Raw genomic sequence first — 18,182 nt, 5'->3', positions numbered from 1 at the left:
CCCATGGAACATTCACGTCATCCTCAGAGATGTTGGTCTTGCCACTCTAACTGAATTTCCCAGGCGGGCAGTGGGTGTCGTGAATTATATACCCCTGTGGCGGTAGACTGCATCCTTGCTGAACCTTGCAGTATTCAGCGCTGGCACTTGCATTAGTTACAATCGTTGAAAAAATAATCATTATCTGGAAGCTTCTGACAATGCATCACAACGTCGCTCCTATGATATGACGATCAGAGACAGGTTCTGCGTTCGCAATAAAGCGGCAACCTAGGAGGAACACGAGTTATGGAAATGGATTAATTAGATGAATTATTTTCTAATTCTGAATTTGGGCTTAAACTGCGCAGTCTCCGCTTTAAAGGGTAGTTTCATCACCGTGTGCTACAACGACAAGACCTATTTTCTCTCATTCTTCGATCTTCATATCAGCTTAAATTTGCACAGGCGTAATCTGGTACGATGTCGCAGTGGGGCCAGCCGGGATTTCAGTATCCCATGTCCACAGGTTATCCAGGTCAACAGCAGCAACAATTTCAGCCTGGCCAGAATCCTCAATTTCAGCAGCAACCCGGTTTCCAATCTGGAGGAATAGCTGGTGGTGGTTTTCATCCTGGTGGAATTGCTCCACAGCCTACTGGGTTTCCAGGCGCGCGACCACAGCAGGGTTACCAGCAGCCTCAACAGACAGGCTACCTGGGCCCTGGTCCCTCTAGACTGGGTATTTTGCAAGCCCAGCCTACGGGTTTCCCAAGTGAGAATAGCTTTGCACAGCAGGCTCGTCCACAGCCTCCACCTGTCCCGCCAATCCCAAGTCAATTCCAGCAGCAGCAGCCTCCACCTGTCCCGCCCATTCCAAGTCAATTCCAGCAACAGCCTCAATTCCAGCAGCAGCCTCAGTTACACCAACAGACTGGGTTCGCAAATCCACAGGCGCACCGTTTCGGACACCCGTCTCCATCAGGATTCGGTGGAAACCCAAGCCTCGTACCCCAGCCGACTGGCTTTGCGGGTCGTACTGTTGCGCCCTTGATACCCCAAGCAACTGGCTTCGTAGACCCACGGTTGCAGATGATGTCTAACTCGTTCTTACCTGCCAATATCTCTGCACCATATAGTGCGGGAGGAATGCCCCAGCTTGCTGCCCCTCCCCAACAACAGTTGGGCGGTCTATCTTTGCAGCAATCCTTCCAGCAACATAATCAGACACGAGGCATAGGGTCTGCACCCAAGATCCCATGGACGCTCTCCAAGGGTGAAAAGAAGCAATACGACCAGATTTTCAGATCCTGGGATGCCCAAGGCACTGGTTTCATCAGCGGTCAGACTGCACTCGAGGTCTTCGGCCAAAGTGGAATCGATAAGAATGATCTTGCTCGCATCTGGTGATTATCAAAATTGTCTTATTACACATCAAGTCCCTAATGTCGATGTAGGACCCTTGCTGACGCTGATAACCGCGGCAAGCTCAACCTTGCTGAATTCCATGTCGCAATGGGCCTGATCTACCGCAGTATGTCCTTGCATTCCTCATTTACTTCACACGACTGACGCAACACCAGAACTTAATGGCAATGACATACCTGATGAACTTCCATCCGAACTCATCCCTCCTTCCTCCCGAGATCTTGATACCTCTGTTAATTTCCTCAAGGATATTCTCAAGAACGATACACGCGCCCGCTCTCCATTGGGTCTTGACACTCCTGTCTCGCGTCTCAAAGAGCGCTCATTTAATTCTACATCTGTACCAGGTGCTGGCGGACGACAAGATGCTACAGTCTACAAGCACACCGACGCAGAACCTCCTGGTGGGTTCTACCAGCCCCGCAGCAGGCATCTCGACCGCAGCACTGTGCGCTCGCGCAATGAAGACAACAGCCCTACCGCAGATATGTCTGATATAAAGCGTCAACTTGCCAACACGCAAAAGATGCTTGATGCAAGCGCAGTAGCAGATGCGGGCGATGATGATCTCGATCGTGAGATGGGCGATCTGCGTTACCGCATAAAGCGGCTGCAAGATGATCTGGACTATGTCTCCCGCGGTCCGAGGAGCGCAAGCAAAGAGGAGGAGCGTAGGAGGTTGGAGAGAGAGCTTTTGCAGCTCATGCATGAGCGCGTACCTGAGCTCGAGCGCAAGATCGAGGACCGCCAGGCGAGAAAAGAGAGGGAGGATCGCGAGTACGCCAGAGAGCGTGATAGGAGGAATGAGAGATCTGGTCGGTTTGACGATACGGATGGCCGGCATTCGCCTTCCTTGCGCTATCGAGATGATGACCGCGATAGACCTTATTCTCGCAGTGCATCAAGGTACGATAGGGATGGCAGAGACTATGACAAGGATAGGTCGTACCGTGACCGCCATGACGATCGGGATCTAGATCGTAGTCTGTCGACATCAACGCGTACTCCGCCGCCGCCGCCGCCACCTGCTGCTCCGGCAAACAACATATCGCAACCTCCACCTCCACCGCCGGCAGCCCCCAGCCGCTCGCCTGCTCCAGGGATGAAAAACATGACACCTGAAGAGCGCAAAGCGTTTATCCAAGTGCAAGCCAAGAAACGTCTCGAAGAGCGTATGCAAGCTCTAGGCGTTTCTGCCCCATCGTCGACTACATCACCTACCTTGGATGTCAGTGTTGAAGACAGACTCGCTCAGGAGAAGAAGGAAGCGGAGGAGAAAGCCAAGGAAGCTGAGAGACAGGCTGAAGAGCGCGAGAGGCTTAGGAGAGAACGACTTGAAAGCGAGAAGGCTCTCAAGGAAGCCAAGGCAACTCCTCAACCTACGTCTACTGTACCTACACCTACTACCACCGCCCCAGCTCCTGCTCCTGCACCCAAGGTTGCGTCGCCAGCTCTGAAACCACGTGCACCTCCACCTCCACCAAGGAAGGGTTTTGCTCTTCGTCCACCTGCGACTCCATCTTCTGTGCCCTCGCCTGCTCCCGCTCCCCCAGTACCAACCCCTGTGCATGCTGTTGTTCCCCCGCCAGCCCCCGTAGCACCTGCTCTTCCACCAGTACCTACTGTACCCAAAGAAGACCCGGAGGACGCAGCTTTCAAAGCCCGTGAAGCAGCCCTTCGCCAGAAACGAGAAGACCACGCTGCCCTCCTCCGCAAGCTTGAGGAAGAGGAGGAGGAAGCGCGTCGTGCTGAAGAATTATACCTGGCACGCCGAAAGCAGTTCTTGGCTGGTAAATCTGCCGTATCTCCTACCACGCCTGCTACACCTACGTCTCCCGTCCCCCCCCCGCCGCCGCCGCCGCCTGCTCTTCCAGCAGAGCCCGAGTCTGGGCCAGAGGAAGTGGCGCCTACTATTACTGCTCCACCACCGCCGCCGCCGCCGCCGCCCGTAATGCCTGTAAATAAGTCGAGTACCAATCCTTTCAGTCGAATGATGAAGGAGGGGGGGTCTGCTGTTTCGACCCCTGCGGCGTCCAACGGTAGCAGCAACCCCTTCTTCCTCAACAATCCTGCGCCTCCACCTACCGCGCCCGCTCCCCCGAAAAGTCCCGGACCCTCGAGCAAAACGACCTACAACACAGCTGGAGGTGATAGTGAAGATGACTGGGATGACGTCATGGAAAACGAAGAGAATGATAGTAGTGATGAGGATTTGGGTTCGAGGGATACACGTATGGGTTTGGCGCAACAGCTGTTTGGGAACTTGTTGCCTTCAAGGCCGCAATCTACTGGGCCTGAGAAGTCTCGAAGTCCTGCGCCTTCTGTGCCTCTGCCGCCACCTTCTGCGCCTCCTGCACCATTTGCTCCCACTCCCCCTGCTGCACCTCCGCCACCCGCACTCGCTGCACCCTCTCCGCCATCCGCGCCATTTGCACCCCCGCCACCAGCAGTCAATATCGCTTCCCCAGCTCCAACTGGTGATCGCAATGCCCTCTTGAGCGCTATCCAAGGAGGAGCAAGATTGAGGAAGTCTGTTACCAATGACCGCAGTGCTGCAGCGACCTCTGGCAAAGTTATTGGTGATGTTGCTCCTCCTGCTCATATCAATGCTGCGTCCCGTCCAGCGTCGCCTCCCGCTGCTATTGCATCAGCAGCATTTGTACTTCCTTCACCTCAAGAGCCCATCACCGAGGCAGCCCACATCCCCGGAGGGTCGACTTCAGGACACGGTAAAAAGGAATCGGTTGATTGGTATACTGGTCTTGCTGCTGACCATGGCGCAGTGCATCACTTGCCAGCTACTATCGAGGAGGATGAGGAGGGAGCTGAGGATGTGTCTGCGATGCCGGAGATTCAAGTTTCTGAGGCAACGACTGATCTGATGGATGATATTGATAGGTCTACTGGTGAGCAGTCACAGTGTAGAGGGAGAATTGGAGCTGATTATTTTTTTCAGAGTTCCGTGTGCGATCGCTTTACACGTATGAGGGACAGAGACCTGATGATCTTAGTATGCTCGCTATTTATCTGTGTGATTGATCGCTGATTATTTTGTTAGGTTTTGTTGAGAACCTGATCATTACTGCTCATCCATCCAAGACAGGAGGCGATTGGTGGTATGGCACCATCGTCAAGGACGGCAAATCCGGATTCTTCCCACAAACATACGTACAAATGGTGGAACCAGGTACGTAAACGTCAATGTACTTTTCTTTCAATATGTTCATCACATGTGTAGTGAAAGCAAATGCTTTGTACTCGTATGCAGGGGAGAACGCAGATGAGCTTCCCTTTGCGGAAGGTGACGAACTCTCCATCATAGATAGAAGCGAAGCAGATTGGTGGAAAGCTGAACGAGACGGGATCGTCTTCATCGTGCCAGCGGCTTACCTGGAGATAGTAGAGGGTTCGTGGATTTTGTCGCCTCCCCCTTGAGTTTTCCTCTTAACCTTGACCGCCGGTGGCAACTAGACTAAAATCTATTCTTTTGCTTTTCTTTTACATGTACGATTTGGAAATACCATTTTCGTTGTCTGCAGCCGCCGGATCTCCACACCTCGTGCGCGTGAACCCGCGTGAGAAGCCGTCGACTAACATTGACAGCGTCGAACGTCTTGACATTACGGGAGCAACAGCTGCCAGTGGATCACCTGATGATGATGACAACCGAGTTGACAGGTCTTCCGATGGGGGCGAGGACTATTTTTCGATGGACGAGTCAGATGACGATTCAGAAGGGTCTGAAGATGGGACTGTTGAGGACGAACACGCTCGAGAGCTTGAACGTCAACGAGTGTTGGAGGCGGCGGGTCTGATTGTAGATACGAGCTCGCGTGTGATGGCGCCGCCTAATCCGCCAGTACAGAAGCGCCGCCCTCCACCCGTGACCCCTCATCGTGTTTCCATAGCACCAGTGACTTCGAAGAATCTTCCGCCGGTACCGACTGTCGACTTGACAGATACTGAACTCGATTCGACGTCTCGTCTGGACGACGCTTTCGACCGGTACGAGGTTTTCAAGAAAACGAATGTGAATTTCAACAATAGGATGTCTGTCTCATCCTTTGATACCACTCCTTCGTCGCCGCCGCGCTCGCCTGCTGTGTCTTTGGCGCCTAGTCTTACCCATCGAGAGTGGGAGAGTCGTACGTCGCAGTTTTTGAGCTTTTTGGGGAGACATACGAATAGGTCGACTACGCCGGAACCTGAGAAGAAAACGTTGGTCATATCTGGTCCTATCGTCAATACGCCTCTTGGTGGTGAGACTGGAGATGAGGGCCCTAGTTTTGGCACGGTGCGTGTCTTTTTTGCTGTTATCGGGCGCTGTATTGAGGTGAGTAGTCGTGGGCGAGTTTAGTGGATAAATCGGCGCTCGAGGGCATTCCTAAGATGGAGCGGCGGCGACAAGAGGTGAGATGATGATGGTGTGCTTACAGTGTTGTTGCTATGTCTCACGATCTGCAGGCAATATTTGAACTTATCTCCACCGAAGCAGACTACGTTCGCGACCTGCAGCTCATCGTTGGAGTATGGTTCAAAGTGCCGTTGTCGTGTTCGGATGACTCATGTTATTATGACAGTTGTTCTACTCTCGACTTATGGGCACGCTCGGAGAGAAGGCGACCACTGTTATATTTGCTAATATTGAAGACATACTACTCACTAATACTGTACGTTCTCCGTGCCCTCGTTTAATGGCTTGGCCATAACTGACAGCTTTGTAGACATTCCTTTCTGTTCTTGAAGAGCGTCAGAAAGACTGTCGGCTCTATATCGACCACATTGGCGATGTTCTGGAGACTCACATTCCTAACATGCACCTTTATTTGGTATATGCTTCCTCAGTCCGCGCGTCGTTGGTATTCACCTTTGTTTAGTCGTATTGCGTGAACCAGTTCAATGCTGCCAAGGTTCTTCAGTCTATGAGAGACAGCAATGCTGACCTTGCTGCTCAACTTCAGGTACGTTGCCAATGTTTTGTTAGTTGTTTACTGACCTTTCTCTCAGCGCCTCCGCGATGACCCTTCTGCTCGATCTCTTGATTTATCACATTATCTCCTCGTACCTAGTACGCTCATTCGGTACCAAACGTAGTGGTCCTCAGTAGCTGACTTTCTATTCTAGTGCAGCGCCTTACCCGATATCCTCTCCTCATTCGTCAAATCCTTCAATACACCGATCGCCCCTCAACGACTGACACTAACACTGCTACTCAACCTGCAACTAGCGGCTACTCACCAGGCGATGCCGAGGAACGACGAAACATCAGTGCTGCTTTGGACGCAGCAGAGAAGATTCTAGAGCACGTGAACGAGACGATACGGGAGCAAGAAGGGAAGGAAAGGCTGAGTGAGATTAGCAAGGATCTATGGATCGGACAGGGGTGCGCGTTTTCCCGCACATTTACTCCTGATGATGCTGAGTTGTCTTTCCAGTCGCCTTGATCTAACTGCTCCAACTCGCCACCTGGGACCGCGAAAGCTTTTGAAGGAAGGGGTGATAAGCAAAGCAAAAAGCGGCCGCAAACTTCGTCTGTTCCTGTGCAGCGACATACTTGTGCTGACGCATGAAGGGGGCAAGGGTTTATATCGTGTTGTGAGTGTTTTTTTATCGTCATTGTCAGAATGGGTGCTGACGTGTGCGATAGCCCATACCTCTCAACGAAGTACAAATAAAGGGGTCGAGAAACGAGCGAGGTTTGTAAGGTTTCTACTTATCACAACCCTGAATTTATTGTGTTATAGACGACTCTCTGCTTCGCCTGCACCTTGCATACCCGCGTGGTGGCGATACCATTGTTTTGCGAGCAAACTCAATCAAGGAATGCTTATCATGGAGAGACGCAATAGAACGTGCTAGTCGGAGAGCTAGAGAGGGAGAACGAAGAGCTGCCAAAGCTCAGCGTACGGTATCATTGAAGACGGACCTAGTAGTATCGTAGAGTTTACAGACATTTGATTCGATTTATTTGCTATGACTCACTGGGATAAATGAAGGATACGACTGTCTTCCTGAATTCTAGTAGTTGCAGGGTCTGCCAGTGACTATGGGAGACTGCACGAAAGCAGATCCAAATATGTACATAGACGATTGTGGGCCGCCCACACAGCCTGGTACCTCAGTCAACTGACTTCAAGTATGGATCTTGATTTACATAAAGCTGAATCAAGGACTCATCGATGCATCGTGTATGCAGCCATATATATTGCCCATTACCCGCTGCCCATTGCCCTAGATGCTGGCTTCAGGTCAGGAAAAACTACCATCCTCCAGAGAGTTTGTAATACACGGGACAACCCACGAATCTATAATTGTGCTGGGAAAAAGGCGCGCCCCATAATGATAGTAAGAGGTTGGTATCGATGACTTGTAGGGTAAAGCACGGGTGCGGGTAAAACCGCGGTGTATCGCTGACGGGCGTGGCGGGTGCGGGTACGGTGTGGATTATGGAGACCCGCACGTACACTGTGCTTACCCGTGGCGGTCTGCGGTGTTGGGCAGGTGTGGAGCCCTCAAGCTTGTCCGAGGGTGCGGGGGTCAAATTTTTATGAACTTCCCGAGTCGGAGCTGTCACCGTGTCACTCGTTCCCAAAACATTAAATCCACATCCACCCATACTTTGACTGCAGGTTCATCGAGTGGCAATGTCGATTCGGAGTGACAACCGACTGCACTGCCAGTGGTTATACTGGTGTTTCAGTGGATTATGCGCTGCTTAAAGAAGGCTGACGAGTTTTCCATCCAATCATTCGACAACGTCCTGGGTTCCCTCTCTACTCTGCACGTTTCTTCCAGCCTATGTTTGAACTCCAGCATACACCGGACATTCCGATCTCAACAATGTTATTGGGTATGAGGAGGTATGGCAAGCTGATAAGGAATCAATCACGCATGTCGAGGGCGGTCGTCCGAATGCTCATCTATATCCACGGATGCAATACCTGTACCATGGCTAGGTGCTCATCGATATCTGGTATCGAATCCAGGAAACTTCTCGGCTACGCTGCGTAATCAATGTTAAGAACGGCCTAAGATGATAGTAAGACAGTCGACCTTCTGTTTGTCCCTCACTCTGAAAGCAAATTTGACATGATCACGATCCTCTCGACTGTTCCTCAATCACCATGTGCTGGTCAGCAACCGGTCTGGTACCAGACGTCCCCCTACACGTGTCAAAGCCCTTATCGACTTCCCGTGACATTAAAGCAGGACCGAGCACGCTCCATCGACTTCAGGGATTTCTTCATTGTGCTCCTTCGTCCGTTTATAACTTCCTTCTGAACTCCCGCACGCATTGTTGCACAGTCCACGTGGCGCATAAGCCCAACGGCACGACTCGATTCAGTCAGCAATAGATAACGTCCACCACCGTGATATCAGTGGAGGATCATTGTTGTGTGACGCCAGTGCACCCTTCGAAACACATCATATTTCGGAACCATTGTTTTTCGGACCGTGTGGATGCACTTCCGTGGCGTTTCACGAGATCGTAATTTCATAAAACACAGCAGATGGAGAAGGTCAGTTATGTGATGATGTTCCCTCTATCAAGAGCCTGAAGAAGGCCTTACCCGTTCTCGCGGGGGCCGGAACCATTGTATAGCGGAGGCACCACGGATAGAATTGAACCAGAGTAACCGCCAGTATAATAATGTAGGTAGTGTCCAACATAGGGCTTCGCCCCAACGGACAATAAACAAGGATTCAGAAAGAAAAAACAATTAGCATTATCGTGTCCGATACATTGCACGAGTCTCACGACGAGGGAAAAAAATGATGGTACACTGAAAGACACGACGAAGATACAAGTGCAGAATCGCTAGAAGTAAGAGCGAAATAGTTGTCCAAATACTTTACGCTAACTGTATTACTGGCCATTGGAGTGCGGCGGAGGTGCACAGCAGAGAAAATAGCACGATCTAAGCCCACCATGGGATGGGTCGTGATTGTACGGTTACTACACCTACGGTAGTAATACCTGGAGCAGGAGGTATCGCGGATGTTGAAGCAGGCTGAGTGTGTGATGACGACGCCTGGGCTTGGCCGTGCGATTGGGTTTGTTGCTTATATGCTCGTTTTGCTTTCTCATACTCTGGCCCCCGAGCAACAACCAAAGTCTGAACAGAAATCAGTAAATCACGGCGATCGTAAACGCACAAAGGTGTCACACCTGCTTGTCCCGCACTGCAGCCACTTCGACAACATGAGAACGACTTGAGCATTGCGGGAGTTCGATTCCTTCGTTGGTATGAGGTGGAGAGCGGAAGAGTAAGGACAACCGGCCGATGATTGCGTCTGGACGTGAACTCGCAGGCACTGTGGGATGGGGTTCGGCCCCTTCCTCTGTGCCAAGTCGGGATCGGGGGGGAAGTGAGGAAAGGCGAGCTAGGGGCACATGTGGATCTAACCGCGACCGGGAATGTTGCTCAAGTCCATTTGGTGCATTATTTTCAGGTGGAAAGCTGTGAATGAGTGATGACAGGCGAGCGATGAGTGCGTGCAATTGGAACCCCAAAGGCCTTGAGGATTGTGGAAGTTCGGTCGTTTCACCATTGTCGGGTCGAAAGCGGCGGAGGAGCGAGGAGTGCATTTGCCGACGAATGGGTGTGTGCACCACCCATGGGGGAGGACTGAGAGTACAGAGGTCTAGATAAGAACAAAGTGATAGGAATGCTGATTACGCACAGCAATATCGGCTTCCATTGCGTCAAAAAATGTCGGCGAGAGACTCGGATCATCCACATCGCCACACTGGCCAGGACATCTCGTAGCATCAGCCTGGAATGTTACTGTTATGATGAATGAGAAGGATTGTAAAAACACGGCACGTACTCTCGAAAATGACCTGCCACTGAGCGAAGAGCGGGGTGTGTACTGTGTTCCTGCATCATCTTGAGATGCCTTCTGTTCGAGTCTCTCTTTTGGTGGCTAACAACGGACATTGTCAGTGAGAGAGAGCGGGTGATATGTTGATACTCACAACATCGGTACCAATGGAAAGTAGGTCCTCAAGGCTAGCTTCTTTGAGGATGGCGTGGACATCCCATGTGTACGCGTTTTTGTTTTGGCAACCAGTGACTAACACCTTTCCATCACAGGAAAGGGCCGCGGACCACAACTCATTTTCGTGCTGGAGGGGTAGTCCGATTTGGAGGTTGGTGTCGAGATTCCATAGACGGGCTGTTTTATCATATGATGTACTTGCAAGGAGGTAGTTGTTGGGAGACAAGGAGATGGTGTTGACCCAATTTGTGTGACCTTTAAGGATGGCGATCTGCTGCCAAGTGGCAGTGTCAAACATCCTCATCAGGCCATGTGAACCGGCAACCAATTTCTTCCGGTCCGACGTCCATGCCAAGCTGCAAGCCATTCCTCTTGTTATGAGACGAGCGAGAGGGGCGAGGAGTCTATACAACAAGTACAATCTCAGTATCTTGAAAGAACTCTGTTAATGTCTCGTCTACCTATACAACAAGTACACTACATTATTGTTAGACTTTGTAGCATGCGGGTGATGATATTTAAGGCTTACATCTCAGTATCTTGAAAGAACTGAGATGTTAGGGCGTTTCTACTGACACTTTTAAGGTGAGTACTGTTATGACTCGGATATAAGAATGAAACATAGAAAATAATGTAGGGTGCGAGCTGACATCAATACGTCACTCACCTCTGCCCATTTTGGCTTGTGCTTGTACCTCTCACTCACTTCCCTTCTCTATCTCAGATCCTTCAGTCTTGGTGCTCTCAGATCTCTCGGAGTCCAACAATTCCATCATGTTTGAGTGTTTTTGTCATATCCCATATGCCAGACATAGATCCCATCATATTCCCATGCTTTCCGGACCTATTTCCAGACCCCATATCCAACTCATTCCTGGATCCCCTATCCTGTCCACCCTATGCACATTCCATCCAGCAAGACATCCAGACTTCACCTCCTCTCAGATTCCAGACTACATCCACCACCTCACATATCTCAGTCCTGTTTCTGTCCTGCCTTCCAGATCCCCAGATCTCTGGACCTCCGGATATTAACTGTTACTATCTCCAGACCTATTCCCACCCTCTATCCGAGATCCTGCGCCTATCCCCATTTAGGCATCGCCGCCTTTCCAGTTCTTGGTTATCTCTCTTTCCGTCTTGCTGATTGATCCTTGTACTAGTTTCATCTCCGAGTTCATTTACTTATGTTCTGTCTTACTTACCAATGTGTTTCCACATGCTCGTACATAGCCTTACTCCTTTGCTTACTGATCCTCTCAGATAGCCTCTAGTATATAACCCCTGTACAACTACAGTAGAGTCCTCAGTCTGAATATCACCTTAGATCTGCCCAATCATCTTCTGGACTTCAGTCCGTCTGAGTCTTGTCCTTTTCCATAAGGCCTAGGGAAGGATTCCCTAGGCCGGAATTCTGGACCTTCGGATTTGCCCCCTATGTCTCTGTCCCAAGTCTAGGGATTGCTTCCCTAGGCTGGAGTCTTGCCTTTCCAGCACTTACCCTCTTTCCAGACTTAGGTCCACTTCCTGTCCCTCTGACTCTACCTTAGGGTAGTCTACCTCTGTTTGCTTCTACATCGGACTTTGTCCTATGTAGCCCCTATTCCTTCCGGACCTCCGGACCTCCTGTCCTCTGTTCCTCTGGGTGTCCTGGTATCCTGTCCTCCATACCTCCGGACCTCCTATCCGTCCATCCTGTTTTCCTGTAGAAGTATTACCTTGCAGTGGGAACTCTCCTGAGCATTTCCTGCATCCCTCCAGAACTCTCCCGCACTCCTCTGGAAGTCCTCCCGCACTCTCCACCAGAGTAGCCAGCCTCCGGAAGTCCTCCAGACTTCATTGGACCATCATTGGACTTCCTCTGAAATGAAGGGCACATACTCAGGTAAGGGGCACAGCATACGAGCTGAGGCCAAGCCCCTCTGAGTCAGTCTCTCTCTCTTTTGAGCATGGTTCTTAACAGTTTTGAGAAGCTCACCTGTTTTTGCATCCCAGATTTTTACAGTGTTCTCCCACTCTCCCCCATTGCAAGTTGTGATGAGTCGGGTGAGTACATCACTGCATACACCCAGTTGTGCCTGGTTTCGATCATCATCAGGACAGTTTGATAGCTCTTAACATTCCAGACTCTTACTGTCCCATCCCAAGATCCACTCGCCACTTGCTGGCAATCTGCACTCCAGCACAATGCAAACACAACATTGCTGTGTCCTGTCCATTTGGCAATGACCTTCCTCATCTTGATGTCCCACAACCTCACCCTCCCGTCATTGCTTCCGCTTGCAATTGTCTTTCCATTAGGAGACAATGCCATGGATGAAAATCCTACATTATTCTCATCTTGCCAGTTCTTGCCTATCTGTGTGCTGCTCTCTAGGTCCCATAGTCAGAGTGAGCCGTCCCATGAACCTGTGATGATGTGTTGTCCATCAGGTAAGTGCACAATACTGTTTACCCAGTTGGTATGACCTTGCATGGTCTGGCATGGCGTGATCGCCGGTGTCTTGCTGGTAGATGAAGACATAATCAGCATTTGGATGTTCCACTAGCACGGCAGATCATGGGCTGTGTATATGAGAGAAGTTTGCAGGGATCTTGGAATCAGACCAGGTTATCTGGCAATGGCAATGATTGTTGGTAGTCCAGAGGCCTATCTCCCTTCAATTTTGATCCTTGTAAGAACCACACAAGCCATTACTCATGAGGTAGTCTACTTACAGGATTCAATATCCAATCCTCACCTACAGCTATTGGAAGAGGTATTCAGGTGTTGCTAAATTTGATAGATCTTTATGAGTATCTGAAGTTGCTGGCAAGGAAGTTGTCAGCTCTAATCTGCAGAAGATCTTAGAGTATCACTCACAGGAATCACCTTTCAGATGAGCCCAGTGCACAATTTCCAGAGATCAATGGGTGTCAAGTTGGGAGTTGAGGGGGCTGGAGTTGTTCATTCAGTGGCTTCATTGCTATGTATATGGAGCGCTCGGGCCCTCAACCAGCATCACATGCATTTCCAATGTGTGATGACCCTCATCATGTTCTCTTGTTGTTCATCACTCTTTCAGATCTGAATGATCACCCTTGGCAGCACTTTGACAATGTTCTCATGGTATGTGAGACCCTATTTTTATGTTGCCAATAAATGATCTAAGAGACTACTTCTGTCAGGATGTCTCTCCATAGTTTCATAGGGCTGTCTGAGTCTCCCTCCAGAGTTTACATGTGGAACCTCTTGCAGAGAGTGAGTCCATCCACCTCATCTCCAGATCCTCTGCACCTGATGCGCTGTTGGTGTGATGTTTGTGAGGGTGACCTCTGCAGATCCTCTGCACCTGACACAGATGTTCACATCTCTATATGTTGACATGATATCTACAAATGACAGATGATATGTCAGAAATCCTGTATGTTAGATTACATGTTTTTCATGCTTCCTTAGTACAATTCAAATTTTTTCTGTTTTTTTGTGTCACCAATGAGGCATGAATCAGACAGAAGGTAAGCAATCTTTGGGGTGTATGCAAATTTAGTCATCTCATTGTTGGTTGTGGGCATGAATGATGTTACCATGCTTGTTAGTGTGAAGATGCTGTCGAAGTTGACTATGTCTTTCACAAGTAGGGTTGCTGTGGAGCACATTGCTTCTGGAGCTCTGAAACCACTTAGCATGTGACTGAAGTACTTACAAAGAATTGGTCTTGAGCATTGGAAGCCTCATTGGCTAGACAGCTGAATGGGTTGCTGTTGTGCCAAGGATGTGCAGGGGATGCAGTCTGTAAGGTATTGTTTAGACTCCAACCAAATGATGTTAGGGAGAGAAATCATGATTACGCTTTATCAAACAAAACATGGTCAATGTCATGATGACTGGCACTAGAAGTTTGTCAAGCAGTGTCACATCACTTCGCCCCTCCATTCTGTGATACCTCAGCTTGCTTTGTCTCTGTCAAACAGCACGCCAGTTTCTTCAAGACCACAACCTAAGAACACTACATCCATGACAGCTTGACGGGGCAAAGAGACAACAATGTCCTCTGCTATAAACACCTCCACATTGAATGAGGTACTATACAGAAACAAAATGTCAACTGACAACACAAACAAAATCTGATGACTCACAAACTTCTACCCTATGAGAATCGATGCCAACAGATCAACAAACAAGTTATAAGCATTGGTCGAGTAGACAGTAAAGTTCTGGACGCAATGTTAGACAGCTCTCAGGGACACAACAAAAGTGACTGACCATGATTGAATCCCTTTAGCATGTATATTGTATTGTGTAATGGTGGTGTCACAACAACCAACAGGCTGATTTATACTGTAAGTACTTGTTAGCAGGTCTCATGGGACATCATCACACACTGAGTCATTTGGACTCATTATCTTTGAAACACCTGGGACCCTGTGAGTCTATGGTTTCTATATGCCTGCTGGACCTATGGGGATGAGTGAAGCTGTGGACAAGCTTATCAATTGCCTGAGATAACATGAACATGGCTTCTTGTCTTCATCAAGCTTCAATATCACCATCAGCAATGCCCGAGCCATCGGTAATTAATGTCAATGCCATTGACATGGTGACAAAGTCTGACAATGAAGAGGACCTGGATGCGGAACTTTGTAAGACTTCTGTTGATACTACTATACTATGTCAGTGCCTTACTAATTCAATACAGAAAAACTCAACAAGAATTGGCATCTGGATTTTTTGATACTGATCATGTTGCTGTTCAGAATGCAAATGGTCATGTTTGCCACTTCTTCCCCTGCGCAGCACAAAAGTGTAGATGAGAATTGGAGGTGTTCGCTGTCTCCAGGACTCGAAATACTATATGACCTGCAGGTCTGTGAAATCCCCACAGTATACCACAAAAACTGTTAATACCTGTAGAATTGGTGGGTCGGTGTACACCCATACCATAGCGGGCATGGTGTGTGCAGGTATGAGTGCAGTATGGTTCCAGGGCCCTGCAGGTCCACCCATGCTCAACCCTACCATACCGAGCACCCACTGCTGTGGTGTTATATCTTCATTGTCTGATAAGGTCAATCATGGGCTGTATACATAGTCATGATGTTTGGTCTGGAAGCTAGATTCAATGAAACAACATGGAGAATTTAAAGACTGACGTAAGTGCTGAAATCAGCTGCTGGTTGGTGGTTCCATCTGGCTGGCACTGCAAGTGGTCCACACATGGACTACATAGCGTAATTTAAATGAGTCAGCACATACTTATGGTATACTACAGCCTCGTGAACACTGAGCACTTAGTTGTCCTTTAGCTGTGTTTCACTATCACTGTTTCATCTCATTCACACTTTGCACTCTTTATCACTGTACAGCTTGATCCATTTGTGATCCAAGCATTTGTTGGATATTGATCATCATATGCATCTGATTCAAATCTTTGTATGTCATCCCTCAAAATAACACCCAGTTGCATTTCTAATCGCACACTCGAACCAAGGATACCCAGCTAGCACTTCCCTGAGCTTTTCCATTCAATCACACCATCAATGAGTCATGATCAATGTCAATATTTTCATCTTTCATCCCTCTCTTGCTCCCTGACTTCATAAACAGTAACTCAATCATTTGAAGGAACTTGGGAGAGGCTGTCCCAAGTGGCTGTTAAGGGTGCTGAATATGACTCCTGTGAACACCAGCCCCATCCAAAATGTCTGGAAGGGACCCAGGTAGACCTCCTTAGCTACATTCATGAATTATTAGACAACCAAGAGGAGAGTCAACTCATTTGGCTGCATGGCACAGCAGGTGTCGGAAAATCTGCTGTTGCATTCACTGTAGCTGAAAGGATGAGGGGTCTCAAAGTCACCAAGCAGATGAATGTCAAAAAGCAGCTTGCAGGAACATTCTTTTTCTTGCACAAGCACACTGACCACTGCACCACTGGATACTTTTTTGCAACACTTGTCTATCAGCTGGCCAGCAATTTTCCTAGCATCCATGCAGATGTGAACAGGACTATCCATGAGAATCCCTCACTTTTAGATCTAAACAAATCTCTTCGCAACCAGATGGAGGCACTCTTTCTCAAACCTCTCTGGAAACTCCATCCCAGACTGCACGGGTGTGAGCCATTGACATTTGTCATCAATGCCCTGGCCAAATGTACATCCAATGCTGAGCTTGCTGATCTCATCACTTTCCTCGCATTGGCTCTTCGCGAACCTGATCTGCCTGTGACCCACATTCTGCTCATGAGTCACTCAGAATTGCATATTTGTAAAGTCTTTCAGCAGGAAAAGGTGTGCCCACTAGTGTGCAAGATACCAGTGCAGACTTCTGGGGAAGGTGTTGCTACCATTATCTCATTGGATGGCATTGACATCGACAACAACATCTATATTTTCTTGTGGCATTCTTTTGCTGAATTAGAAAGTCAGCATCCTGATTTCCCACAGCCATCAAGGGATGAACTCAAGTGGTTGGCAAGCCAAGCAGGCAGGCACTTCATTGTAGCATCTACAATGATGAAGTTCATTGACAATGAAGACAATGATCCCCACAACCAACTTCAGCTCATGCTCGAGCTAACAAGCAAGCTGCTACCAGGGACAGAGGTGCACAGGTTATATGACTGTATCCTTTCCACATGTGCTGACCCCAAGTGGGCATACATGCACTTGTCTGTCATCACTGCGCTTGCAGACCCTCTGCTGATGTTACAAATTTTGAAACTTCTTGGCCCAGGCCTGGGCAGGGATGTTGAGGTAACACCAATGCAATTGCAGTCCATAATGAATATTCCTACTGATATTATCCTCCCAGTGGACATCTATCACTCATCTGTTTGTGACTACATTTCTGACCCCTCAAACTGCAGCCTTGCTCAAGTACATGACATCCCATCACCCCACTCCTTACTCACCCTTTCTTCTTTCCACTTGATGATAAAAGAGATTCCAGAAAGCACAGCCATCCTAGATGCACTCTCAGAATTGAAGACACACAGTCATGCTATGCAACCCCATGACCCAAAGAGATTAAAAGAGTCACTGGGCTTTCTTGTTCAACTACCGCAGCCACTCTCAGTTCTTATCAGCCTGCTATGGATTCAGGGAGATTGCAGTCCAGATTTACAATTGTGGCTCAAGATGCTGGATGGATGTGCCTGGCTGCAGACTCAAGGAGGAGAAGATTGGTTGCAGACCTGGGGTGGGAAATACTGGCTGCATACCCAGGGTGGACAGGACTGGCTGCAGAACCAGCATCTGTGAGATTTGGTGCACACCCAGAGCAGGCAGTGCCCACAGCAAACTGAACCCAAGCATGACTTACTGCAAGCCCAGGGCCAAGACCACTTGTTGACTGGGGACAAACAAGACTCGCTGGAGACTCAGCAAGGACAATCCTGGCTACAGATAGGGAATGTGTGAACCCAGGGTGAGCAAGACTGGCCACAGACATGGCTTCAGATTATGCAAGGGCGAGCCTGGCTGCAGATCCTGCACATGTTACAACCGTGTATGCCCCTATTCATTTTCTCTCTTACTGTGTATTATGTCATGAACCGCATGATGCTGCCACTAGACTTATCTTTGACTCACACTTTGTATTACATCACGACCACCATTGCCATTGCTAGATGACCTATTCTTGCTATTGCTTATGCATCCTTTATCTCTGACTCGTACTCATTCCCACACCTGCCCTAAAGCACAGTAGTTCACTATAAATAGTCCTCCTGTATGCTTTAGTTCTTTACTTTAATCTTACTAGGTTTTACCTGAATATCCTTCACTTG

The 18,182-nt window shown here is 49.0% G+C and overlaps 3 protein-coding genes across 3 annotated transcripts; all 3 read left to right on the top strand.

Moving 5' to 3' along the window:
• The first annotated feature begins 344 nt into the window (after positions 1–344).
• BJ212DRAFT_1397285 (uncharacterized protein) lies at positions 345–7,743 on the top strand. Its single transcript, XM_041337239.1, has 17 exons — positions 345–1,385; positions 1,437–1,513; positions 1,563–4,313; positions 4,364–4,417; positions 4,466–4,594; positions 4,646–4,813; positions 4,947–5,701; positions 5,749–5,817; positions 5,872–5,934; positions 5,988–6,077; positions 6,132–6,236; positions 6,285–6,368; positions 6,415–6,475; positions 6,532–6,790; positions 6,843–7,002; positions 7,055–7,103; positions 7,152–7,743. The coding sequence occupies exons 1-17, from the start codon at positions 463–465 to the stop codon at positions 7,346–7,348; spliced, it is 5,994 nt and encodes a 1,997-aa protein (XP_041186329.1). The 5' UTR covers positions 345–462; the 3' UTR covers positions 7,349–7,743.
• Positions 7,744–9,467: 1,724 nt separating this feature from the next.
• On the top strand, positions 9,468–9,950 carry BJ212DRAFT_1397281 (uncharacterized protein). Its single transcript, XM_041337238.1, has 2 exons — positions 9,468–9,524; positions 9,578–9,950. The coding sequence occupies exon 2, from the start codon at positions 9,693–9,695 to the stop codon at positions 9,873–9,875; it is 183 nt and encodes a 60-aa protein (XP_041186328.1). The 5' UTR covers positions 9,468–9,524; positions 9,578–9,692; the 3' UTR covers positions 9,876–9,950.
• A 6,070-nt stretch (positions 9,951–16,020) lies between these two features.
• On the top strand, positions 16,021–16,539 carry BJ212DRAFT_1216361 (uncharacterized protein; the record flags this gene model as incomplete). Its single annotated transcript, XM_041329310.1, has 1 exon — positions 16,021–16,539. A coding segment is annotated over one exon (519 nt), but the record flags the coding sequence as incomplete, so codon positions are not given.
• Between the last annotated feature and the right edge of the window lie 1,643 nt (positions 16,540–18,182).

The sequence above is a fragment of the Suillus subaureus genome, assembly GCF_016647635.1.
Source record: "Suillus subaureus strain MN1 chromosome Unknown BJ212scaffold_76, whole genome shotgun sequence".
In the NCBI taxonomy this organism is placed as follows: domain Eukaryota; kingdom Fungi; phylum Basidiomycota; class Agaricomycetes; order Boletales; family Suillaceae; genus Suillus; species Suillus subaureus.
This window is presented reverse-complemented; position numbering and strand designations above follow the sequence as displayed.

Excerpts from the sequence above, each read along its gene's own strand:
- BJ212DRAFT_1397285 (XM_041337239.1), top strand. The coding sequence starts at position 463 with ATGTCGCAGTGGGGCCAGCCGGGATTTCAGTATCCCATGTCCACAGGT. Across the intron at positions 1,386-1,436 it reads AATGATCTTGCTCGCATCTG|GACCCTTGCTGACGCTGATA; the intron begins GTGATTATCAAA and ends ATGTCGATGTAG. Across the intron at positions 6,791-6,842 it reads GATCTATGGATCGGACAGGG|TCGCCTTGATCTAACTGCTC; the intron begins GTGCGCGTTTTC and ends TTGTCTTTCCAG.
- BJ212DRAFT_1397281 (XM_041337238.1), top strand. The coding sequence starts at position 9,693 with ATGATTGCGTCTGGACGTGAACTCGCAGGCACTGTGGGATGGGGTTCG.